Genomic DNA, 23,585 nt, shown 5'->3' with positions numbered 1-23,585 from the left:
CACACACCGGGTTACAGCCCAGTGCAGGTCCCTTCTCTCATCTGGTACTGCGTGATGACGATACAGAGGAGGTCACATGGTGTGGAAATCAACTTCTCTGGGTAATGCTGGGTTTGACAAACAACTGGACATTTTTTTGCAGCTATAAAACGATCCCAAGAACATCCAATTTTGAGCTTACACTATACACAATTATCGTTCTGAGAAAAAGCACTCTGAGACTGATGGTCAGAATTTTGTACACACTACATTTTGAGCCTGATAATTGTCCGTCAGGTCCAACTACTGTTATGGTGCATACACACGGTCAGATTTTTCCTTCAGATATGAACGAAAACGATTTAAAAATCGTTCAGTCGTTCATATCTGAAGGAAAATCTGACATATCTGACATGCCTGAACGATGGACGATCAACTATGCGCGTTCCCGTTTGTCAGATAACGATATCTGACATCTGATGGGTTTGCAGTCAGACTTGGACGATTCCATTCATTTTAATGCAGTCAAAAATCGTTCAAATCGTTGAAAACTTTGGTAAAATCGTTCAAATCGTTCATCTGACAAATCTGACCGTGTGTACGCTCCATTATGCAGCATTCCTGATGTCGAGATCCGATTTCATTGGTTTTGGACCGACTTGTCAGCCCAGGATGTTGTGTACACACTCTCAGATTCTAAGGCCAAACAGTTGGAAATCACCTTTTCGGACCGATTATTGTACTGTATAGTGTGTACCCAGCCTATGATCAAGATCATTCTTCTCTGCTGGGCTTCATACAGAAAAAGGGCCATAAAGCTGATGGAGGCTTCAGGGGAAGAAACGACACTCTACCCATTACCAATCACTGTTTCTCAGTATGTTACACTCAGATTAAGGTTTCATAATTGTTTACTTCTTATAGTAGTAATGTTGCACAAAGTTGGTTTATAATATTGATGTGTTTCAGAAATGTAGAATTTCTTGCTCACAACAGGATTTGGTTTATGGGTTTGGTAGTGGGAAGGCACAGTGTTGATGATAGAGATCTGGGTGTGTCCTCAGTTTACGATTTTAAGGCCCCCCATACACCAGGAATCAATAAGGGCAATTTGCCCTTTTGCAGATGATTGTGTAAAAAAATCTGCCATGTATGGGGTTCTCAGATCACAGATGTTAAAAAGTGATTGGAATTGGTGAATCAGGTTGTCCAACATGTTGGATTTTACAGACCAACTGGGGCTATAGATTGCTAGTGTATGGAGAAGATCAGCAGATTTACAGACCGTTACTAGTAAAATGATGGGCCTTTCAGGATTGCCAGATCTGTGTTTGCTGCAATCGATCTGCAAATCACTAAAAAAGATCTGTAATGTATGGGCACAGATTGCTAGATTGGAAAATCGTTAAAATCGGGCAACAAATTGTCAATTGTGGTTTTCTTATTGCTGCTGTATGGGAGCCTATACGTATTGGTGTTGCACTAGGCTGGTTTGACATTGACTTAAGCCTAAATATGTGTTATAAACCAGAGCTAGCTCAATGTTTGTTGATTTGGCAGTGATGCTGCTGCCCATGGTTTTAAGCCTGGCGTGTACTTATTTTTATTAGGTGTTTTTTTCCCCCCATGTTTATTGACTTTGAGATAATTACTATGAGCACAAGCTAGCTCAGTGGTAGGTGATCTGGCAATGATACTGGGAGCCTGGTTTGGATCCTGGTGTGTCCTTGGTGTTATGTTTTTTCCATGTTGCCCTAAAATATTTTATACAGTAACATTGAGAAATATTGGCTTCTAAGTTAAGATGAGGAGCTAGCTCAGTAGTAGGTCATCTGGCAGTGATGGTGAGGACTCTGGTTTGAAGGTGCTGGTTCCTCAGAATAGTTGCACAATATCCTTGTTGGGAGGTTTCAGAACTATATAATGCAGCTGTTCATATAAACTACATTCTTAAAGAGTGATGAAGCTTCCAGCTGTATGATTTTTTTCAACAGGTCTACAGCATCAGAGCAGTTTCTTTCTGCCCCATTAACTAGTGTTGAGCATCAGCGGTAATAACAAAGCAGAGAACTCTGGTTAATTGATGACAGGCCTTCTATTTGTGGGACTGTGTAGGGGGTTTGCTGTTCTAGAAATGTTGCTGGTAATGGCCATTATATATGTGATGCTGTGATTGACACGTTGCCACAAAGATAATATTACCACATTCCAGGTATGAAAATACTTCCAAATTCTGTATAGCACACAGAGGCGGCCTATTTATCTATATTATTTTGACAAAAAAAAAAAAAAAGTCATTATTTTAGTATCACAAATGTATTAACGGGCAATTGGAGTAGAATACGTAAAATTTGACTCCAAGCCCTAATTATCATATTGTTAGTTAGCAGATCACATTTCCCATAATTGTAATGGGAAATGTGATCTGCCTGAGATTTACTAAAACTAAATAGTAAAAAAAAAAAAAAAAGTAGGTGGGAAGCCCTGCGATAATAACATCACCTGGAGATGGCGTTATCAAGGTTTTCCCCCTGGTTTCCTGATTCCCGCTCTAACAGGCAGAGCAGAGCCAGGTCCCAGTGATCGGCTGTTTGGTCTAAATAGACCACAAACTGATCACTGCAAAATTTAAATTCCCAGCAGCTGCCGCCCCGCCGCCTTACACCCCCATGCTGCTGCCCGGCTCTGATGCTCCCATCCTGATACTACCCTGGTCATCTCCCTGCCGCCGCCACTGCCTTACTCCCCCTGCTGCTGCCCTAGTAACCACTTGTTAAAAAAAAAGGAACAGCGAGCGGTGGTCTCCTCTGTCAAGCGGATCAGATGACTGCTACCAGCTGAGATGCAGTAGAGGGATGCAGAGGACACCACTGCTCAGTCCGCGGTACAGGTAAGTGTGACCGTTAGGTAACGGCGGGGAGCAGTTCAGCGGCGGCAGAGAGATGACAGGGGCAGTCAGAGCCAGGCAGCAGCAGTCAGTAACGGCAGAGGGGTGGGGATGGAGAGAGCAAAGCCGGGCAGCAGCAGGGGCGTGTAAGGCGGCAGGGCATGTGGGGGCAACAGAGCCGCATAGACTTTTCACTGTATTTTTTCCGAGAAATACAGTGAAAAGTTTACGGAGGGGATGCGCCGAGATAACTTTATCACAAGCTATGTCCAGGGGTGTATCTAGGGATCCAAGCGCCCCTGGCAATGTAATGGACTGGTGGCCCCCTCCCCCCCATGCAGTGCCCGCAGTAGTAATCCCTCCGATGCTGCATTGCCCCAGTAGTAATCCCCCATATGTTGCATTTCCCGCAGTAGTAGTCCTCCCTATACAGTGCCCCCAATAGTCCCCCATATGCTGCATTTTCCCCAGTAGTAGTCCCCCCCTATGCTGCATTGCCCCCAGTAGTAGTCCTCCCTATACAGTATCCCCAGTAATAGTCCCCCTTATTCAATGCCCCAAGTAGTAGTCCCCCCTATACAGTGCCAGGCTTACACACACACACACACGAAAAAACTAAAACAAAACACAACTTACCTGATCCCCGCTCCTGACGCCTTCGCCACTGTCCGCTCCAAATCCTGGCTCTTCTCTTGCACATTGGGGAAAGACGTCATGACGTCTCTCCCATCACCCACTGCGGAGGGAGCCAGAAGACTGAGCTTGTGAGTGAGCTCCAGCCGGCTCCCTCCGTGGACGACGCAGCAGCCAATGAGAGTCTCTCTGACTCTCATTGGCTGGCTGTTATAACACACAGCCACCGCTGGTGGCTGTGTTTGTAAACTGTGTAGGGCAGACCGCTCTCACTGCAGTCTGCCCTACACTTGTGGGGCCGGGGGACTAGTGGGGGTAGTCCACTCCTTGGCTGCTGGCGAACGGCGCCCCCCCTTTGGTCAGTGCCCCTGGCGAGTGCCATCCTGGCCAATGGGTAGATACGCCCTTGGCTATGTCCTAGTGTGCAGATGTTGATATATCAGTGTGATAAATTTGCGATAATCATCGTTAATATTGCTTTAATACTGCAAATAAATTGAGGATTTTGATAAATAGTGTCCTAAAGCAGTTGCTACACATGAAGACTACTTCTAGGATGACAGCTTCAAGACTGGAGTCGCTGTCAAAATCAACCAGCCATAAACGTTCCGCTAATTATTTGTATATTACTGCATTTGTAAGAGTGAGGTTAAGATAAGTCTTCATGTTTGTTTCATATTCAGACCACCACAAGATTAGCAGCTGATGACATTTACCAGCTAATCTTTCCCTCAGTCAGGGGGCACACTACATTCTCATTAACACTGTTTCAGCCATTATCACGGCTGTTCCTGTAGGAAGATGCTACAGAAGTTAGAAATAACATTATTACTCGAGTATAAGCCGAGTTTTTCAGCACATTTTTTGTACTGAAAAAGTACCCCCTCGGCTTATACTCGAGTGAAGTGTAGCGCTGACCGGACGGAGTTCGGTCAGCGCTACACAGCATAAACACACAGCCGCCAGAGCCGGCAGCTGTGTGTTTGCTGTAATCAGCAGCCGCTGAGAGTCTGTCAGACTCTCATCGGCTGCTGCTGCTCATGGGCTCCCGCAGTGGGTAATGGGAGACACGTCGTTACTACAGGGGGCACTACCAGGGGGCGATTACTACAGGGGACACTACCAGGGGGCAATTACTACAGGGGGCACTAAAAGGGGGGATTACCACTGGGGGAACTACCAGGCAAGGATTACTACAGGGGGGGATTACTACAGGGGGCACTAAAAGGGGGGATTGCCACTGGGGGTACTACCAGGGGGGGATTACTACAGGGGGCACTGAAAGGGGGGATTACCACTGGGTCCACTACCAGGAGGGATTACTACTGGGGGCACAACCAGGGGGAATTACTACTGGTGGCACAACCAGCTGCTGCCATTTCCCACACTAGGCTTATACTCGAGTCAATAAGTTTTCCCAGTTTTTTGGAGTAAAAGTAGGTACCTCGGCTTATACTCGAGTATATACGGTATTCACACAGCAACTGTAAAGCTGGCCACACACTAGACCAACTTACATCCAACCAGCCAACTTGTTGATTGGTTGGAATGAAAATCTGGTAACGTATGGGAGTAACTGATGATCAGCAATTTGCTCCTAAATGCCAGAAAACAGATGAAAATGGTCGTTCAGAGAAGTTTGTTAAATGTTTGATCTAAACAATTTGTTCAAGCAACAGTTTTTGTCCATTTTCTGGCGTTTGGGAGCAAATTGCTGATTGTCTTTTGCTTTCATACCTTACCAGATTTTCATTCCAACCAATCAACTAGTTGGCTGGTTGGACAGATAATCTGTAGATGTGTGGCCAGCTTAAGCCTCCGCGTTTGCCTATGATATCAATACAGAAACTTGTGGACACCCTACTGTACTTTCCACCCTAATTTTGAGAACATTTAGGACAAATCCTCTGACGTGTCTTTGTTTATACCTTATTGAACTAATCTTAGCATAACAATTAAAGCACTGTACTGATGTCTGTCTGGATATAGTGATGATGATGTATCGTTGATATTGACATATACTTGTGCACTGTATTTTGGCATCACCCACTTTTATTACTCTCTTAACATGTTTATACTGAGCTCTTTTACCATGATCCTAAATATATATTTGTAATATTCACAGGTCCCACAGCAAAACACTATCATGGATTTGTTTGTTCAACTTTTGCCCCACCATACCCCAACTCCTCTTAATTCTACACTTTTAACTAGTTTATGTTTCAATAGTTTTTTTACACACCACCGTCAATGAGGAGACACCATTATAATGAACTACCAGTACAATGTACAACTGTGGTTGTAATACTTCTTGTTTTCTTTTTTTCCCATCATGCTTTGATCATTTCCAGGAGCCAGAGTTTGAGAACCAGTGGGCTAGAGAAAATAGCAGGCAGTGGTTGTACCCGCTCGAGTGCGTGTCCTGTGCAGCAGTCCAGGTCTTACGCTCATCATTACAGCCCTGCCATAATTATAACTAAATGATTATAGGTAAAATTATATTAAAATTGATAAAGATTAAATCATATTAAATACTGAGAAACACACCATTATTTTATATGAATCATATAGCGCTATTTTTCCCTTTAGTTAAAACAATACATTACTTCTACCTCTGTAGAAGTTTTATTACAGGTATTTTATTTATTGTATTGCAGGATAAACAGCACCACCTACAGGAGCAGTTCTGAAAACCTTTATTTTACAGTTAAAGTATACAGTTAACTTATAACAGAACTCATTTTGTGTAGAAATATATATATATATATATATATATATGTATTGTATATAGAGCTGATGATGCACATGAAAATCAGAGAAATTGTAGCATGCTGCAAAATGGCAGATGTTTTTGTGGCCCCTTCCTCCTTGATCTGGTAAGAGCAGGGCCATAACTAGGGGTGCGAGAGCAATGCTGCCACTCATGAGGGCACCATAACTCCACACCAGTATTTGGGCTGCAAGGTGTCTGGAACAGCACCTTGAAGCTTCACTGGAGAACTGTCCTGCACATCATTAGGACAGGCCAGGTGTAGCTTCCCGGTTCCAGATGCCACATGGGCAGGGGACGGGATGCAGTTATAAGACCAGCGGGCGTGATGCCACTGGTCTCAATACGGATAACTGAATCCTGACAAGGGACTTAAGATAGGCGTTGAAATACCGACACCTATCTTAAATTTGTACGCCAGCCCGAAAAAGGTAAGACCGGGGTGCCCTTAGCGTTAGCCATGGGGGGGAAGGGGGGGGATCACTAAGATACTTAAAGTTATAGACATGTGTAAGATAAGAAAAACTACTAAAACATCCAAGTCCTTGGAAATCCCAGTGAGCACTGTTGGATCAATGGTGAGAAAATGGAAGATGGTTCATATTACCCAGGCACTGCCCAGATAAGACTGTGCCTCAAAACTCAGCATCAGAGCAAGGAGGAGACTTGTGAGGGAAACCACAGAGAAGCAATCTTTCACTTTGAAGGAACTACAAGTTCAATGGCTGAAACTGGAGTGGAGGAGCAGCAGTCATCCATATCAAGATCTCTGCATGCAACTGGCCTGTGGGTTTTTTTTTTCAGTCAAATGAGACCAATATGGAGCTTTTCCCAAGTAAGAAACCACCCAACAGTGAGGTATGGGGGTGGCAGATCATGTTGTGTGGATGCTTTTTCACAACAGGGACTGGGCATCTTGTTATAATTGCAGGACCAATGGATAGTGCAAAACACAGAGATATTGCAAGACAAGCTGCTTCAGTCTTCTTAGGAGAAAGTTAATATTTCAGGACGACAATGATCCCAAGCAAAAGGCAAAAGCAACACTGGTGTAGTGGAACAACAAAAAGGTGAATGTTCTATAATGGCCAAAGTCCAGGGGCCAAATGTAATAGGGTGAGAGTTTAGAAAATGTTACAGTTTATCAGTAAATTCTCACATTAGTTGAGATATATCTTCAAAATGGGAAAACATCTGGATGAGAATTTAAATCTTAAGTGTTTTTTGAGTCTGCATGTTATCGGACTCTGTTACATTGGGCGAATTTAAAAAGTGTGAGAGTTTACTGCTAAACTCTCACACTATTACATTTGGCCCCAGATCTCAAACCAATTGAGAATCTGTGGTACTATTTAAAAATTGCAGTCCATTAATGTCATCCACCCAATCAGAGCAACCCGTCACAAAATCGGCAAGAAATACAAAGTGAGCAAAATCACACCCAGGGGTGTGAGAGTTTTTAGACGTTGCCCATAGCAACCAATCAGATTCTAGCTATTATCTTCTAGAAGGTGCTAGTTAAGTAGAATCTGATTGGTTGCTATGGGCAACATCTCCACTTTCTAAAACTCTCACTTTAGTAAATATACTAAAACACATGAATGTAGCAGGCAAATAAATACAGCCAGCATGATTTATTAAAGACCCCCGCAGTAGTGGTCCCCCTTATATACAGCCCCCAGTCGTAGTCCCCTGCTGTGAAGTTTCTTCAGTTACATATCACTTCTAATTGCCGCACATTACAGCATTAACAAATTATTTTAGTATTGAATGTATTAAATATTTCTTGCTTGGACACAGTTTCTGATAAGAGGCCATCTCGGCTTTCACTTTGCTTCTAGTACATTGCGGCATGTGTACAAGTACATGGTGAAGAGGGAACCAATGGGCTGATGGCGTTAACTACCGGGCCAAGATCTGAAAAATTAAGCTTTGCAGAACTTGTCAAATTACTCATTATCACAAACTATAGCAGAGGGGCCGCAGTAAGCTCTTATACTGTACAATCCTCATAATAAATGAACATGCTACATAAAAAATGATTGCATATTTGTGGTCAGTGTGTAATTGTCCCATTTATAAAGATGGAGAACATTTACTTTATAGTTTATCTTGGTCATGCTCACTGCAGAATTAGCACTAAACTATATACTATCTACCGCTCATGAGCTAATGCTGGTTCTCCATACAAGCGGCAGACTATACTTTAAATGTCCAGTTCAAATGCACGTTGGATCGCCAAACGTGTGTTCTATTAATTTCTACTGTGATTAGGATCTGACAACGTAGTTGTAAGAGTGATGCACAAGCCGACTGGCCCCACCTGCTGAACCCACTTACAGTAGGATGATGATTAGGCTTTATTATTACACATCACTGTACATTGAAAACATCTTAGTATAAACACATTACATATTACTTGAACAAGGCTGTAAAGACGACCCAGCCTAAATGGTCTTATAGTCTAAGTATATGACTGTGCCCAATAATGATCCTGCTGATTTTGACAACATACAATTGTGACCATACATGTTACAATACAAGGCCAATTTTTCTTTTACTGCAGATGGTATGGGCAAGAAAGGCATTTAAGCACTTAAGTCTAAATTTAGTGCAGGGTATAATTGGGCAACGTGGGACAGGTTGTGGAGAATCTCTACTTCAAGTCTGTCGGGGCATGTTGGGACTTGTAGTGCAACAGCAGCTGCCAATCCACAGGTTACATAGCTAAGGTTTATACAATGTAAAAGGATTAGAAAGATAACATGTATAAAGTACATATAGATGTGTCCTTATACACTATTGCTGCAGTCACATTAAACAGCCCTTCTCAGCGCACCACGTCCCATGCAACTCGGCTTGTGCAGAGCATCTTGTTGGCTCGAAAATGGGTCTTGGTCACAATCAGATGCGATAATCAGTATAGTGTCGTGAAGCAGTTTAATTTCATGAGACACTTGTATATCTGTGTGAGACTGACTTATCTGTATACAATACACCAAGTTCCGTTGTACTTAATCTCTCTTTAATTAAGGTTAATAATAAATTGCAACACTTTGCACAAATTTTCCTGTCCAAAAGTTAAACGTTTACTTTTAACGGCTATTTTGGTATTAATAATAGTTTGTCTCTGGTTAATCATCACGGTCTTTTAGCAGCAGCTATTAGACACCTACAGTATAATAACATTAATATATAATCCTGTTAGGTGATCCCGACTTCCAGGACTGCAAAGGTTTCCTACCTTTTCACACTGGATCTGGGAGGGCATACATACCAATTCCAGCTTGGTGGACACAATCAACAAAAGAACAAATGACCTTCCAAAACCATGTATGACAAATACGCATATGCTATGCATATAGCTTTTTTCGAATCCCAACACTATCAAGGGCTTTATATCAGTATTTGGGAGAAATTTTCAAACAATCGCGCAAACATTAACTGTTATTTGCTGTGATTCCACTCGTCCAGCTAGAACAGTGGTTCTCAAACTCGGTCCTCAGGACCCCACACAGTTCACGTTTTGCAGGTCACCCAGCAGGTGCACAGGTGTAATCATTACTCAATGACACATTATAAAAGGTCCACAGGTGGAGCGAATTATTTCACTTGATTCAGTGTGGAGACCTGGAAAACATGCACTGTTTGGGGTCCTGAGGACAGAGTGCCTGATTCAGACGCGCTCGCAAGCGGTTCGATGTTGCCCAAGTGCGCATGCGCACGACGGAGGCAGCTCCGTCGTGTGCATGCGCGAGACCTGAATAACGACGGCCAAGCCGTCGTTATGGGTCTTGCACCAAAGGGGGCGTGCTGTCGATGGTGATTGACAGCACGCCCCCTTTGGTAGGCGTGCCAGGGGCATGGCTGCCCACACGGAGGCGTTCCCATGGGAACACCTACCGTCTGGGGCCGGCCCCCCTGACATCACTAGTGGCTCAGAGCCAAAAGCACACCAGGGCTTGCGGCAGCGAGACCCTACCGCAAGGGTCTCGTCGCAAGCCCGATAGTTGCGATGTTCTTGACCATCGCGACCATCATTTTGGCCGCTCGCTATAGCTGTGGGTGGTCACCCACAGCTATGCAAGCGGCCAGGAGGCCGCTCCAAAAACTAGGTGGGACGGCCCTGATTCAGAGCGAGCACTCTGTCAGAGCGTCCGGCTCTGAATCAGGGCCAGAGTTGGAGAACCTGTGAGCTAGAATGATTCACTACAACTTTTTGTTTCGTTATTTTAACTATTATGCTTGTAATAAATTATGGACATTGTGGGATTGTTTTCCAAAGTTAGCTTTTGATAATCTGTTCCATTCTTTAGAGACCTTGATTGGGCCACTTTCAGTTATTTCTTTAAATATATCTCAATTTATTTACTTACATTATGATTTGATTGGCTCATTCTATGTGAGGAAATTGTGTGACCTATAGTTGTTACCACAGGATGTAGTTAATAAACCTACCATCGTGATGCCGGCTGCCGAAATCCCGGCGCCGGAATAATGAACCGCGGCCAGAAAACCGGCACTGGAATCCCGATCATAAGTACATGAGGGCCGGGGTGGCTGTTAGCCACGGAGGAGTAGGGTTAGGATTAGGCACCACGGGGAGGTTAGGGTTAGGCACCACCGGTGGGGATAGGCACTAAGGGGGATGTTATGTTTAGGCAGTAAGGGGTGGGGGGGTGGGGTTCGGGTGCAGGAAAGGAGGGTTAGGGGGTGAAGTGGGAAGGGTTAACATACTTACCTAACTCCTGTCGCATTCGGTCGGTCTTTTGACAGCAGACATCCCGACTGCCGGTCTCCCATACCAAACCCGTTACCACATCGTGCTGGTGTTGTATTGTGGAAATGTGTCCTTTCAGAGTCTTGTCTGCTTCTCTGAAGAGTAATCTTGCCTACAATGGAATGTTGATATTCTTCACTTTCTCTATGTGACACTGGCAAACTAATAAATGATACAGTGACAAGACCATGTTTAAATAGAAACCTTTATTTACATTAATATTAACAATGAGGGAACATTGAGAATAGCAGTTTTGTTAATTTGTACTGTTGTAATACAAGTCTCAGCCGATGTCCTGTAAATGGTCTATATTGTAGGCTGAGACTTGTCCTGTACCTGCCGCCTCAGGGCTGTGACACAAACAGCTGCAACATGTAAATCGCACACATGAGAAATGTAACACAAAAATTAGCACATTTACATTTTCACACACTCAAAGATTTGTCTAGCTCTAAAGACTGGAAGAACACATCTTATTTTCATCAAACTCCCTTGTAAATTGCTTGTGCACAGATTGTTTCCATTACAGCCAATCCCCTTCATTGTTACATATAAAATAAGCACCGCAGAATTGTACTGAATGCGTATAAGATCACATTATGTACATCACACCAGCACAGCTATATAATGTTCCCTGGAAAACTTCACATCTGGATGTGCACATTAAAGCAGCTGCTAATTAATTTATTAACAAGTACTCCTGACCAGAATATTCATTCAGAATTCTTTACACCTGTGGGAAGCAGATAAATGAGACCTCTAACCCTAAAAATTTCTTATATATATATATATATATTTATATATATATATATATATTAAAGAAATGAGTTCAGATCTATCTTCTCTGTGGTTTGTCATCATTGTCACAAATCACTTCTAGAAGAACACAACTTAAACCATGTTCTACATTACATTGCTTTGAGAGATGCACATTTGGGAGGTGCATGGTTCACAATCTACTTAATAAAAAAATCATTTATACATAAGAGATAGAAATGATTCCGTATCAGCTGAAAGATCATGTAAACATTATGGCTGAATTCACAAAAGTTGTGTATTTATTGTGATAATCAATGATCTAATTGCAGTCGCATTTTATTATGTTTATAAAATGAAAATTTTGAATTAATTTACTTTTATCTATCTTTTGAGAAGTGATGTACTATGTTTTTGCTCTGATGAATACAGAAAGGTTAAAAAAAGCAGTTTTATAAAGCTTAAATTTTATTTAAAAAAAAATATTAGATTTTCACAAAAAAAAAAAAAAAAAAAAAAAACTACACATGCCTTCAGACTAAATTCAAAATTATTTATTTTAATTTCAAGGGAAACTTTTCTGACAGTTTTTTTTTTTAACCACTACTTGTGTATTTGATCTTAAATATTAATTTCCTTAGGTTAAACTTTATGAGGGGGCATCATTTAAGAAGCCCATTACTATAAGAAAATAAGCAAGTGATTTCTCGCTGAAAATGCTTTTATTAAAAGGACTACTTTAGCATATATTAAATAAAAAAAAATGTCGAGCAGTATCTGCATACACATTCAGCATTTTATGTAGCTAAAATTCACAGCAATAAAACACAATAATAGACGTGATTTCTGAAGCTATTATATTTTTTCCTGACACTGCCTTTCAGCTATACATTCTTATAGCACTATTAAACGATAAATATAAGGAAACAATCAGAAAATAGTTTTTTCTTTTTTAGTAATATTTGAGACAAACAGGAGCTAAAGCTGCAGTACAGAATATCCCTAATTACACAAAATCACGAACCCCCTTTTTAAATCAGCAGCTGACATCAAAAGGTCTTACAAAAAAAAAAAAAAAAGTTAGACTGAAAATCAGACACTAAGCCTTTTATTTCACACCAATGTAAAATATACAATTTTACAGAATATTACATATAATAAACAAGCTCATTCTTGTGTTGCACATACGTTTCTGAAGACATCTTGACTGGCACAAAGTTACCTCTACAGTTAGCAATTCTGTAAAGACAAAGTTTCCTCGCCAGAGGCACAATGACCCCGGCGGCCGCTCTTGTGGTACAAACAGGGTCTGCAGGGAAGGCACGGGAGGAACGCAGAGATTATTGCTCGATAGACAAATGCTCCCCCAGACAAATACCAGGTGGGAGAAGAATTCAACAAAAATATCCACAGAAATGTGCCACATAAAGCACTTAAGAAGATTTTACAAAACGTGAATGGAATTCAGTAAAGGAAGACTACGTACGCTTCACACAGAATTGCTTAAAACAGATAAAATGACAGCAGAATGTCACAAAACTAGCATCAATTCCAATTATATTTGAAAGAAATTTATGAGCAGGAAAAAATATGTTTGCAAGTGAAGAAATTTGGGGTAAATGGATAAACCTTGGGAGAGTGGGCTGATGACAAGGAATGTTTCAGTACTGAAACCTGGAAGATTATGTATTCCACAATGGATTTTCAGCAGGTAAGCAGCAGTCTTCCAGGATTGAGAATTTTGGCCAACAGCACCATAACGAAGTACTGAAAGGATAGCAGTCACTCGGGCACATAGCGTGACGACTTGTGCTACATGTCAACCACTGCAAAATGAACTATCCATTTTCCAGACAGATCAAAATAATGTGTACTTCATCAATTCAATAGCTATATGCTTGGCCAAACTACATTTGCAAATTCCAAATTACACAATTGCTGAATGAATGTTAGTTTTCCAGCACAAACAGGGGGCAGCAGTACTTGAACTCACCTAGAGTAAATTATAACAGTAACTTTCTGTTACATATACCCTATGTATAGCACCTGAAAGTATGTATGTGCTTACGTGGTGGAAGAACATGCAGACAGTGTAGGAGGTTATTGTATAATTATATATTTCCACACTGCTCATAGACACCAGTTATTTCTGAGATCCCCATGTTGTACATTATGTAATTAAGTTAATGTTATTTTTACTTATTGCCATCTGCATTAAGTCTTCATTCACATTTATACGTTTGATGGGGTCACGTGTATATGTGGCATGTTTTCCATGAGAGGCACTGCATTCCATACAATGAATGAATGGCAAAATTTAACTTATGGAAGGAAAAAAGGCTTTCAAGAGATCATTGCACCTGTAACGCAAGTTTGTGCCCTGTTCTATTACTCATGAATCTGGTGCACAGGAAGAGGTGGTGGAAGCCATAACATACAGGGGTTCACTTTCATTTTCTATAAAGCAACAGTCAAAACAGCAATGGTCTGATTGGTTGCTAAAGGACACAGGACATTCTTCCCTGTGCACCAGGTTTCCTAGGCGAGTTTGGTTTCTATAAATTCTAATGCACTACTGGCTGGGATTAATAAAGTGCATAGATGCGAGCTAAATTTCTCTAGTCTGAAAATACAAGTTAATCCATTAAGAGGAGAGTGGTAGTGTCATCCACAACTACATAAGCAAACGTCTTTGCATCATAAGGGCATTTTAATAGAAACACTGCATTATGTCCTCCACCTCAGCAGGACAGGGAACAGTTTGTGGGCAGGTAAGTGGGAGCTTCTTGGAGAAGTAATATCAATACATGTAGCATAGGGCGCAACAAAAGGGGAAATCTGAAATTATATTTTAAAGACATTTACGACAAATGTAATAGGGTGCATTTTGGAAAAATTTGGTTGTGTGTTAAAATAAAAATGCTACTTAAAATTCTGCCCCTTTTGCCAAATCACACCTTATTCCATTCTGCTGTAAGAGAACCCATGCTCTGCTGCCCTGTCATGATCAGAACCACAAGCTGTCTGCATCGAGCTAGCACACGTATAAACAGGACTTTTCTTATTGGATTAACAAGAGTCGTATCTGTACTTCTCTAAAAAGCTGTTAAATGGTTATAACAACAGACAACTCACTAATATTGTGTGTCTGTAACAAAATAGGAAGAAATATTTTGGATATAACTAATAAATGTAATTTTGGAGGACATAGGCAAAATGCACAACTATGTAACGAAGCAGAAAACACAAAAACACATAAATATTGCTATAGTCGTACGCCAGACTGAACATTTGCATTACTTTTTCCCTAAATTTAATGAACTATGCAGGGAATTTTTATTTACTTTTTTAAATTATTTTATTTCTCCCCTTTTAGGGACCCCATCGTACATTCTATACCGCAAACATTCTCAGACAACCTGTGCAGTTCAGTTACGCCCAGGAGCACAAAAGGACAGCAACGTCTCCAGTTCTTCAACGCACATCAAGGAGTCCTTACTGTCCTCCAATAGTTATATCATGGCCAAAAAGAAACGAGGAGTTCTAAACCCATGGCTGTCACAGGGTTAAATATACAGCTTTAGAAGCTCAGTGAAAAAAAACAAAAAACACTGACCTAGAAAAATTCATATACAATAATAAGGTATTTTAAAGATATATATGTACAAAATGTTTACACGATAGAAAGGAGGGGAGGGGGCTGACAAGCAATATGCCTGGTCGCGCTATTTATACATGGCGGCAGGGAAGGGGAGAATATTGCAATCTCAATATTAGACAATGAAAATGTAAATTCAACAGTCATAAAGTGCGAGTCTACTGCACACCAAAATCAACACATTCTTTCTTCTAAACTGTACTAGAGCCAAAAGGTCACAAAGATTTGTATGAATACTACTCTGAACACAAATAAAAAACAAAAAAACAAAACAACAAGCAGACTTTAATCTGACGGTTTCGGCTAAAAATGTTCCAGGTGCTTTGGGATAAAGAAATAAAGTTTCATAATTCAGTAAATAACCGGCCAGACCAGTTTCTATATGAAAATGTTACCACCCAATTCACATCTTGTGTCTGCGGGCACTACAATAAGTACTGTCCATTGCTTTGTCCTGTGAATTGCCCATCAGAACCGCTGCTTTTGTTGCCAGAAGTCCAGGCCTTTGATTCTGATGACCTCCGCGGGGTCTGGAAGTATAAAACCTCTTGGTAAGGCCAAAGCAAGCCATAACTTGCTGCAGAAATATATATTTGATAGAACTGTTTCCACTATAGTGCATCTCTAATTCAAACGCAGGTTTTTCATTCTGAACATAGGGTGACGTCAGCAATATTTCTGCCAGAAAAACAAGCAAACAATTACCAAGACAAAATTGACTTTAGCGTTGCTACATTTTATCCATTTTGTCTCGACGAATCCTGAAAATCAAGAGTATGACTGTTTTAAAAGTTGCTTTTTATGAGCTCTTTTGACTAAATTAATGGTTTATTAAATTAGTTCTCTACTACAGTATTTTACACTACGTCACACCGGTAATAGCTCAACTGAGTTTAAAACAAATTTGTTAGGAAAACACATCTGTATCCAGAAAAAGTAGATTTTTATATAATTATGCAGAGTGGACATTCCCTGCTAAAGTGCTCAATTTTTGAATGGATAGTAAAGTTGGGCATCCACTATACAATTTTCTGTCAGATATCTGTCCAATCTGGCTGGTTGGAATGGAAACCTGGTAATGTATGGGAGCAAATGACAATCGATCATATGGTTTTAAACACTGAAAAAAGGACAAAAAAATTGTTCAAATTTGTTAAATTTGTGTTTTAACCAATTTGTCCGAACAACCATTTTTGGCTATTTTCCAGTGTTTGTGAGCAAATGGACGATTGTCATTTGCTCCCATACATTACCAGGTTTTCATTCCAACCAAGATCGCTAGAATGATGTTGCGCTAGTGTTTTAAATGTAATCAAAAAAGATTAGGCTACCTTGACATGACAGAAATTAAAACCAAGACGCCAATAATCAATTCAAAATACAGTTTAAGGCTGGTTGGAATGAAAACCAGGTAATGTATGGGAGCAAATGACAATCGTCCATTTGCTCAAACACACTGGAAAATAGCCAAAAAAGGTTGTTCAAATTGGTTAAAACACAAATTTAACCAATTTGAACAATTTTTTTTGTCCTTTTTTCAGCGTTTAAAACCATATGATCGTCTGTCATTTGCTCCTATACATTATCAGGTTTCCATTCCAACCAGCCAGATTGGACAGATATCTGACAGAAAATTGTATAGTGGATGCCCAGCTTATGGCGGTTGATGTGTTAATACAATCTGCTCGGACATAGATATATATCAAAAGAACTCCGTACAACCTTAACCAAATAATTTATCAAAGCAAACCAAGAGACCGTTGCATTCTGCTGCCAAATTGAAATTTATAGTTCATTCCTAGCTATCTAATGTTAATGCATCTGAAAAGTGCTTTCAAAATTAGATGATCTCTTATATGTTCTAAAATGGGAAATTTGAAAGGTAGACAGCACAAATTATTTTTCACACAATACTGTGGAAAAACTGCATCTAAAGCATATGCTAGTTAATTTTCATACATTTTACCAAAATGAGCCCTTAAAAGTGCAAAAGTCATTTGTAAGCCGATAGCAATAGTCAAATATATTCCACATTACATAGGATATTATGCATTATGTACATTTGTGAGTGTAAAAAGTTATTGAATAAATAATCTGAACAGTTGCATATTGCTCTAAGTCACCTGGTCAGGTCCCATCGGCATCCCCGACATAGGCAAGGCATTCATAGCCATTTGCCCCATGTGGCTTCCATTACTATTTATGTGCATCATATTGTATGTACCGGGGTTGCCCTGGTGGTTATACTGCTGCGGGAAAGAGCTGCAACAAAACAAAATGATAACATCAGCTGTTGGAACACCACCATTTACAGCACAACCTGTAACACTGTTCTGCTCTGCACTAAAATTTAAACAGAGAGCCGGGAGCTTGGGGGCATGTATTTGTTAGACCAGGGGTGGTCAATGGTTTTCTCTCTGGGTACCAGGCACTTAAAACTGCAAGCCAAAAAAGATTCTGGAGTGCCACCACTATTGCAACACATACAAACATTTACAATAGCCAAAGATGGGCATTAAAAAGATAAATGGTTTTCCCGTTCTTCCTTTTAAGAAGCTACTTTGCCCAGATGAAATTGGTAATTTAAAGTCTAGGAACAAAGACATGCTTCAGAACTTTGTACAATTGTTTGACTGTGAGAATCACAGATCCAGTGTACACAGAGAGAAGGGGGGGCGGGTACAGTTTACCCGGACCTGGGCTTGCTAGAGAGGACCGGCGTCGCTCACCCCCGCCCTCACAGCAGCTAAGCACACAGCTTGTGCTGGGCTGCAGTGCGAGACTGCTTGCAGCTGCTGCAGCAGCCGGAGCAGTCTCCTATGGCTGTGGGGGGACGGGGGGGGAGTGACCACACTGATCACGCCCCGCCCCCTTCCCTGTTTAGCGACGGGCTGGGGGGCTTACAGCGCCCCCTCCCCAGCGCGCTACGCGGTGCTGTAAAAGTGTTTTTTTTCTTCCAAGGGAGCGTGGCCACGCCTACAGCGATTAGGCCACGCCTCCTCCTTTACAAGGGTTCTCTGGCTTAGAGAGGGTCTAGCATACCAAACAGCTCTCCTCTATAACGGAAGGTGGTGGAGCACGAACATACAATACACGAGGAGCAGCACAGCACACATCGTAGGAGAGGAACTGACTCCGTGAGTGCCACTAAAGCCATCCTGATGTGACACCTTGTGGCACTAGTACCAATGGGCTGACTATGCCATTCGCATTTTCAAAACATTGTTTACTTGTGAAATACCTAGGCCCACAAGATTTGTTTATTTTAGAAAGGGACTTGAGTGTCTGCTTTGTATCTACAGGCATGTCCCAGAGTTGTTTGTTAGAGGAGACCAGTGGCGTCTGGCACAAGTGGTCACACTGCGTTTTAGAAGCATAGGAGGAAAGGCATTGAGAAGAGTGACTTCATATCCAGTGCCCTCATCTGTTCTAAAATAGAAAGAGTCTGCTCCAAGCAAGCTTCAAAAGATCTGAGGTTGAGCAGTAAGAACCTTACCTGGGTCGCGCCATGTTTCCTGATGGCCACCCCTTTATGTCCTGTGACTGGTACATTTGTGTGGTCTGAGGGTGAGGGTTTTGTGAAGGAGCCATTCGAGATGGCATCATAGCATTTGGGGGGCTTGAAACCCTTCCAAAGGTGGGGTCAGCCTGCTGACTGATTCCTATTAAAAAAAACAAATATTCATATATTAGATTTAATTTATATTTATGGCATCGTAATAGAAAAATACTGTATGAAGTCTGGGCTATACATACAGATGTGCCCTCATACATCTAGCCTCAATACGTCATGCAGCGAGTCTTGCCTGGCGTGAGTGAGCCGCCAGGTCCCGTTCTACTCTGCTAGCGTCAGGGGTCTCTTTTTCCTGAAAATTTGCAATGTGATGCGACTAGGACGCACCAGCAGACTGTGCTGATTAAAGCGATATTGCAACACTTTTATATCTGTGTGCACCTGAGTCTGTATATGAACCACAACGGAACTTGAAATTATAAAAGCTGTGGCCGGTACATTGTAGCACTTCGTATACAGATTCAGAGACTCATGCTGCCCATCCACTAGGCAACTGAACGATAACAACGTCGTTAATGTTCAATCGTTCATTAATCGTTTGAAGTTCGTTCACTAAAATGTCTAAAACAACCAGCAATGCGTGTGCCCGCTGGTCATTAAAAGACATCTATCATCGTGCAAAAAAGCTGGTCAACCTGACGATAATGGGTTGAGCAGGTTTGCAGACGATTGATGAGTCTGCACTGAACGACTGCTCGTTCAGTGCAGGCTCATCACAGACTGAAACGACTTTTAAGCTCGTCTAGTGGATGGGAAGCTTAAGTCACACACAGCAACAACACATTTTTTGGCAAAAAAATAAAGACGCAAAATAAAGCCAGGAGCTAGCAAAGTCTCATGGGACATGGCGCGCCAAGAGGGGCTTTTTAGCGCGACAGCAGCAAAGATGAAGAACACATCTGTAGGAAGGAGTCTCAGTATTAGAAGTGCAGACTCCAACTGGGTATTGTTGCTGTTATACTAAACTTAAAGTTCCAAAAAAGTTCCTGTATATTACAATGTCCCTAGAGCCTAGTTTTGGGCCGTCAGACTTACCATAGTTAGGTGGGTATGAGAATTGTTGTGGAGGAGCTTGAGGCATGGGGGGACCACCAAGTGGGTTTTCCATACTAGGCGAAGCCGTCACATTTGGGGGAGGGCTGAACGCCTGTGACTGTCCCTGCTGCTGGATGATCATTGCCATTCTCTGTTGGCGTATATGGTGACTGATCAGCTCCCGATTCCGCTGAGCAACCATCTGAGCATTCAGAAATCCCTGCTGCAATACATTGTGCAAGTGCATAGTTCCAATCATACACACTTTATCATATTCAATTTCATACTTCTCTCCTGTACAATTACACAAGCTAAGAATTATCATCATCAACTTTTATTTATACAAGGCGCCACATGGCGTCCGAGGCTCGTACCATGAGAAAAAGGAGACGTAAAGTATTAAATCTGAGGTCAGGAGAAAGCAATGGGGCAGTTCCATTATCTGCTTCTCCTGCATACACAACCCCTTTTATACCTGGCATTGTCAGCAATAGAGCAACACTGTCACTATAATCACACCCGCACCAACACACACCGTTGTTTTAGGCTACACTGACTTTTGGTAGGCCCCACCAGTTTTGAGGTCTGAGTAATTGTTAATATGGGGAGGCATGCACAAGGACTTCTCAAATATATTATTTATAGGTATGAGCATTGTAAAATTACTGTACAGCAAAGAGCATTATAGCAGGAACAGGAGCCAGTAAGTAACGACTAAAAGCCAGATCCTTACCTGTGAGGCCACTGGAGTCTGCATCACTGGCCGCATCACCCCAGCTCCACCTGCGTTCATACTCTCCACCTTCATCTCAAGTGCTTGTCGACTTTGGTTCAAAAACTGTGTGTGGGGGGAGGGGGGGAATAATTATATCTACATGACTACACAAGCTTGTATCACAATATTACTCTCTACATGATCTCGCCACCTAGCTTATTATTGGGGCTAACGTAATGAACACACAATATGTGGCCATCTGACACAGTTGTAACATTATTAGACAATAGGCTATGCAGTGTACACAAACTGAGGCACCTCCGTATCCTATCCTCCCCCCTTGTACATTATTACATGTGTAGGGTGTGGTGTATTCTATCCTAACCTACTAGGGAACATTCTAGCGCAAAATAATTTCTTGATTTAAAATGACACCTATTTCTTGCTCTAACAACTTTCCATACATTACAGAAAATAATAAAGGAAAAATAGAGGAACACATTTAAAATATTACAAGGGGCACAGTCATTTCAGAAAGTGTTCTATTTCTTTACTAAAAGGTCACGGTAAAGTGAAGGGTGTTGGGTATGAGGTGCCAGGAAATGTATAAGCAATACATAAATGAAAGAGAGTGAATGGACTCTACACACCGAGATGTAAAGGACTATCTAACAATGGGGGAAACGTAGATGGAGATAATCAAAAACTGTTACAAGGGGATAGGGGCTCTTACCTGCTGACTCTGTAGCCTTTGCTGTAGTTGCATCCTCAGCTGTTTGGGGATATTTGTCCGGGGTCTCATTAGATTGGCCCTCGGGTGCATTCCTTGCAGCGGGAAGTTGCCTTGTTGCTGGCCAATCTGCCCCATCATAGAATTAAATTGTGCATGCTGCCCCTGCATGGTACTGAAACCACCTGTGTGCATTGCAGACCCCTGTCCTGGGTAGGGTTGCCCATACATAGGAGGCTTCTGATCGATCAGGACCGGGGAATCTTGTGGCTGGAAAGTATCCGGTTGGGATTCTAGAGCCTGACCCTGGATAAAAAAAACAACAACAAATACTCATGTTACCATACAACTAATGAGAGAGTGAGAGTGATGTACTATATTATCATAACACTGACCTGGTTGACCAGCTCAGGGATACCCAGTGCACGATCTATCTCCTCCAGCCCTGTGGGATCTGTGCTGCTCAGGAGTGTATGGAGCTGGTCCAGCAGAGCTATTTCATCCGTCTGTCCCTCCACAGTTGATGGAGGACAAAGGAGATCATCTAAGGAACTCCGACCAAGCTGTCTACAATACAGGAGTACAGCCATTGTGGAAATTAACTCAAGAAAACTGAATTTGGTGTTTTGCGGCCTCCATTAACACATTTGTATAGACTGTACATGCATTGACATGCATTAAAGCCCATTGTTTTTTATGCTGCTTCTGCTGATCAGCTATGTGAAACCTGCCCCTACCTGTTCTGAGATCCAGTAGGTCTTTGATCCATTGACATCATACTGTCTGGCCAAGATCCCGTGGGGTTAGAAGGTGCCTGTTGTCCATAGGGATTGGACCCCATTCCCATTGCCATTTCATTGGGTCCTAGTAAAACATTTACAGTGAGTGCGAGAAAATAAAGTATTACGGTAAGTATTCAATGGTACAATATCATGTTCCTCTTGATTTATTACTTAAGCCAGTGCTTCTCTAACTCGGTCCTCAAGGCACATTAACAGTCCAGGTATTTAGTATATCCATGTTTCAGCACAGGTGACAATTAGTAACTCAGTCATTTCAATTTATCAACCATGGATAGCCTTAATACCTGGACTGTCATGAGGGGAGTTTGAGAAGCAGCAACTTTTGCAAACAAACCGTTTAAATCCAAAAATACTTTCCACTGAAACCTAATATTTATGTTGAACTTATAAAAAAATGACATCTAATTACATACACAAATTAAGCATGTGGTCCCCCATTGTCAGCCATTATATGCATGGAATGGCTCTATAGAAAGGAGGTCTGGTATGCATTTAAAACAGTTTATCAATTTCAAAATGGATTTACATAGCTTTTTAACAATCTCATGAAACATTACATGTATATCGCACTACCTTTTCTGTTTTATTTGCATTGATTCACCTACAGAGCGTGATGAATTTTCCTACCACACTTTATAAACCAGTAATTGGTTTGGGACACAAAGACGGAGAGCTTTAGATTTGAATCAATGTTTTTATAATGTGATCCACATTGCGATTTACCTAAACTACTAAAAATAAATCAAAAACCAATATCTAAAACCTGCTAATGACATTCATAGCCCCATTAGAAGTGAAGAAATATAAGAGTTGTGGAATGGTGGGCAGCCTCATGTGTAGCAGACTGGCAGCCCTGGAAACACAATGAACACAGACCTAAAGGCGCACATCCACTAGGCTATATTAATGAGCGATTATGACATAGTCATCGTTCAATCGTTCATTAATCGGCAGAAATCGTGCACTATGTCGTCAGAAACGACCAGCGATGGGCACTCCTGCTGGTCGTTTCCGACATCAATCATCGCTTGAACATGCCGGTTAATCTGCCGATAACGATAGATTGACCATGTTCAGGGATGAGGGAGGGCGCCCGCACTGAACGACATATCACTCAGTGTAGGCACTACAGGGGATGAGGAATGACTGTACAATTACAATGTTGTAATCATACTGTTGTTCCACCATCTGCTAGTGGATGTGCCCCTTAAGGCTTCTTTAGGCCTGAGAAGAGCCTATAATCAGCAATATTTATCATGTAAATA

At 41.6% G+C, this 23,585-nt stretch overlaps 1 protein-coding gene across 3 annotated transcripts in view; it reads right to left on the bottom strand.

The window, feature by feature from the left end:
* Positions 1-12,897: 12,897 nt before the first annotated feature.
* Positions 12,898-23,585, bottom strand: part of NCOA3 (nuclear receptor coactivator 3) — a 119,996-nt gene continuing 109,308 nt past the window's right edge. For 2 of the 3 annotated variants that reach the window (XM_088472159.1, XM_088472160.1), the window contains 8 exons: positions 22,255-22,381; positions 21,913-22,084; positions 21,521-21,823; positions 20,806-20,910; positions 20,073-20,295; positions 18,960-19,125; positions 17,587-17,725; positions 12,898-16,141 (listed from right to left, as the gene is read on the bottom strand). In XM_088472159.1, the coding sequence (XP_088328285.1) occupies positions 16,130-16,141; positions 17,587-17,725; positions 18,960-19,125; positions 20,073-20,295; positions 20,806-20,910; positions 21,521-21,823; positions 21,913-22,084; positions 22,255-22,381 (1,247 nt within the window). In that variant the 3' untranslated portion in view covers positions 12,898-16,129. The remainder of the gene's footprint in view (positions 16,142-17,586; positions 17,726-18,959; positions 19,126-20,072; positions 20,296-20,805; positions 20,911-21,520; positions 21,824-21,912; positions 22,085-22,254; positions 22,382-23,585) is intronic. The other variant, XM_088472161.1, reaches the window with a different exon arrangement.

Source organism: Taudactylus pleione, unplaced genomic scaffold, assembly GCF_031769625.1.
Source record: "Taudactylus pleione unplaced genomic scaffold, aTauple2 ptg000121l, whole genome shotgun sequence".
Lineage (NCBI taxonomy): Eukaryota > Metazoa > Chordata > Amphibia > Anura > Myobatrachidae > Taudactylus > Taudactylus pleione.
Note: the sequence above shows the minus strand (reverse complement) of the source record. Positions and strands in the feature narration are given on the sequence as shown.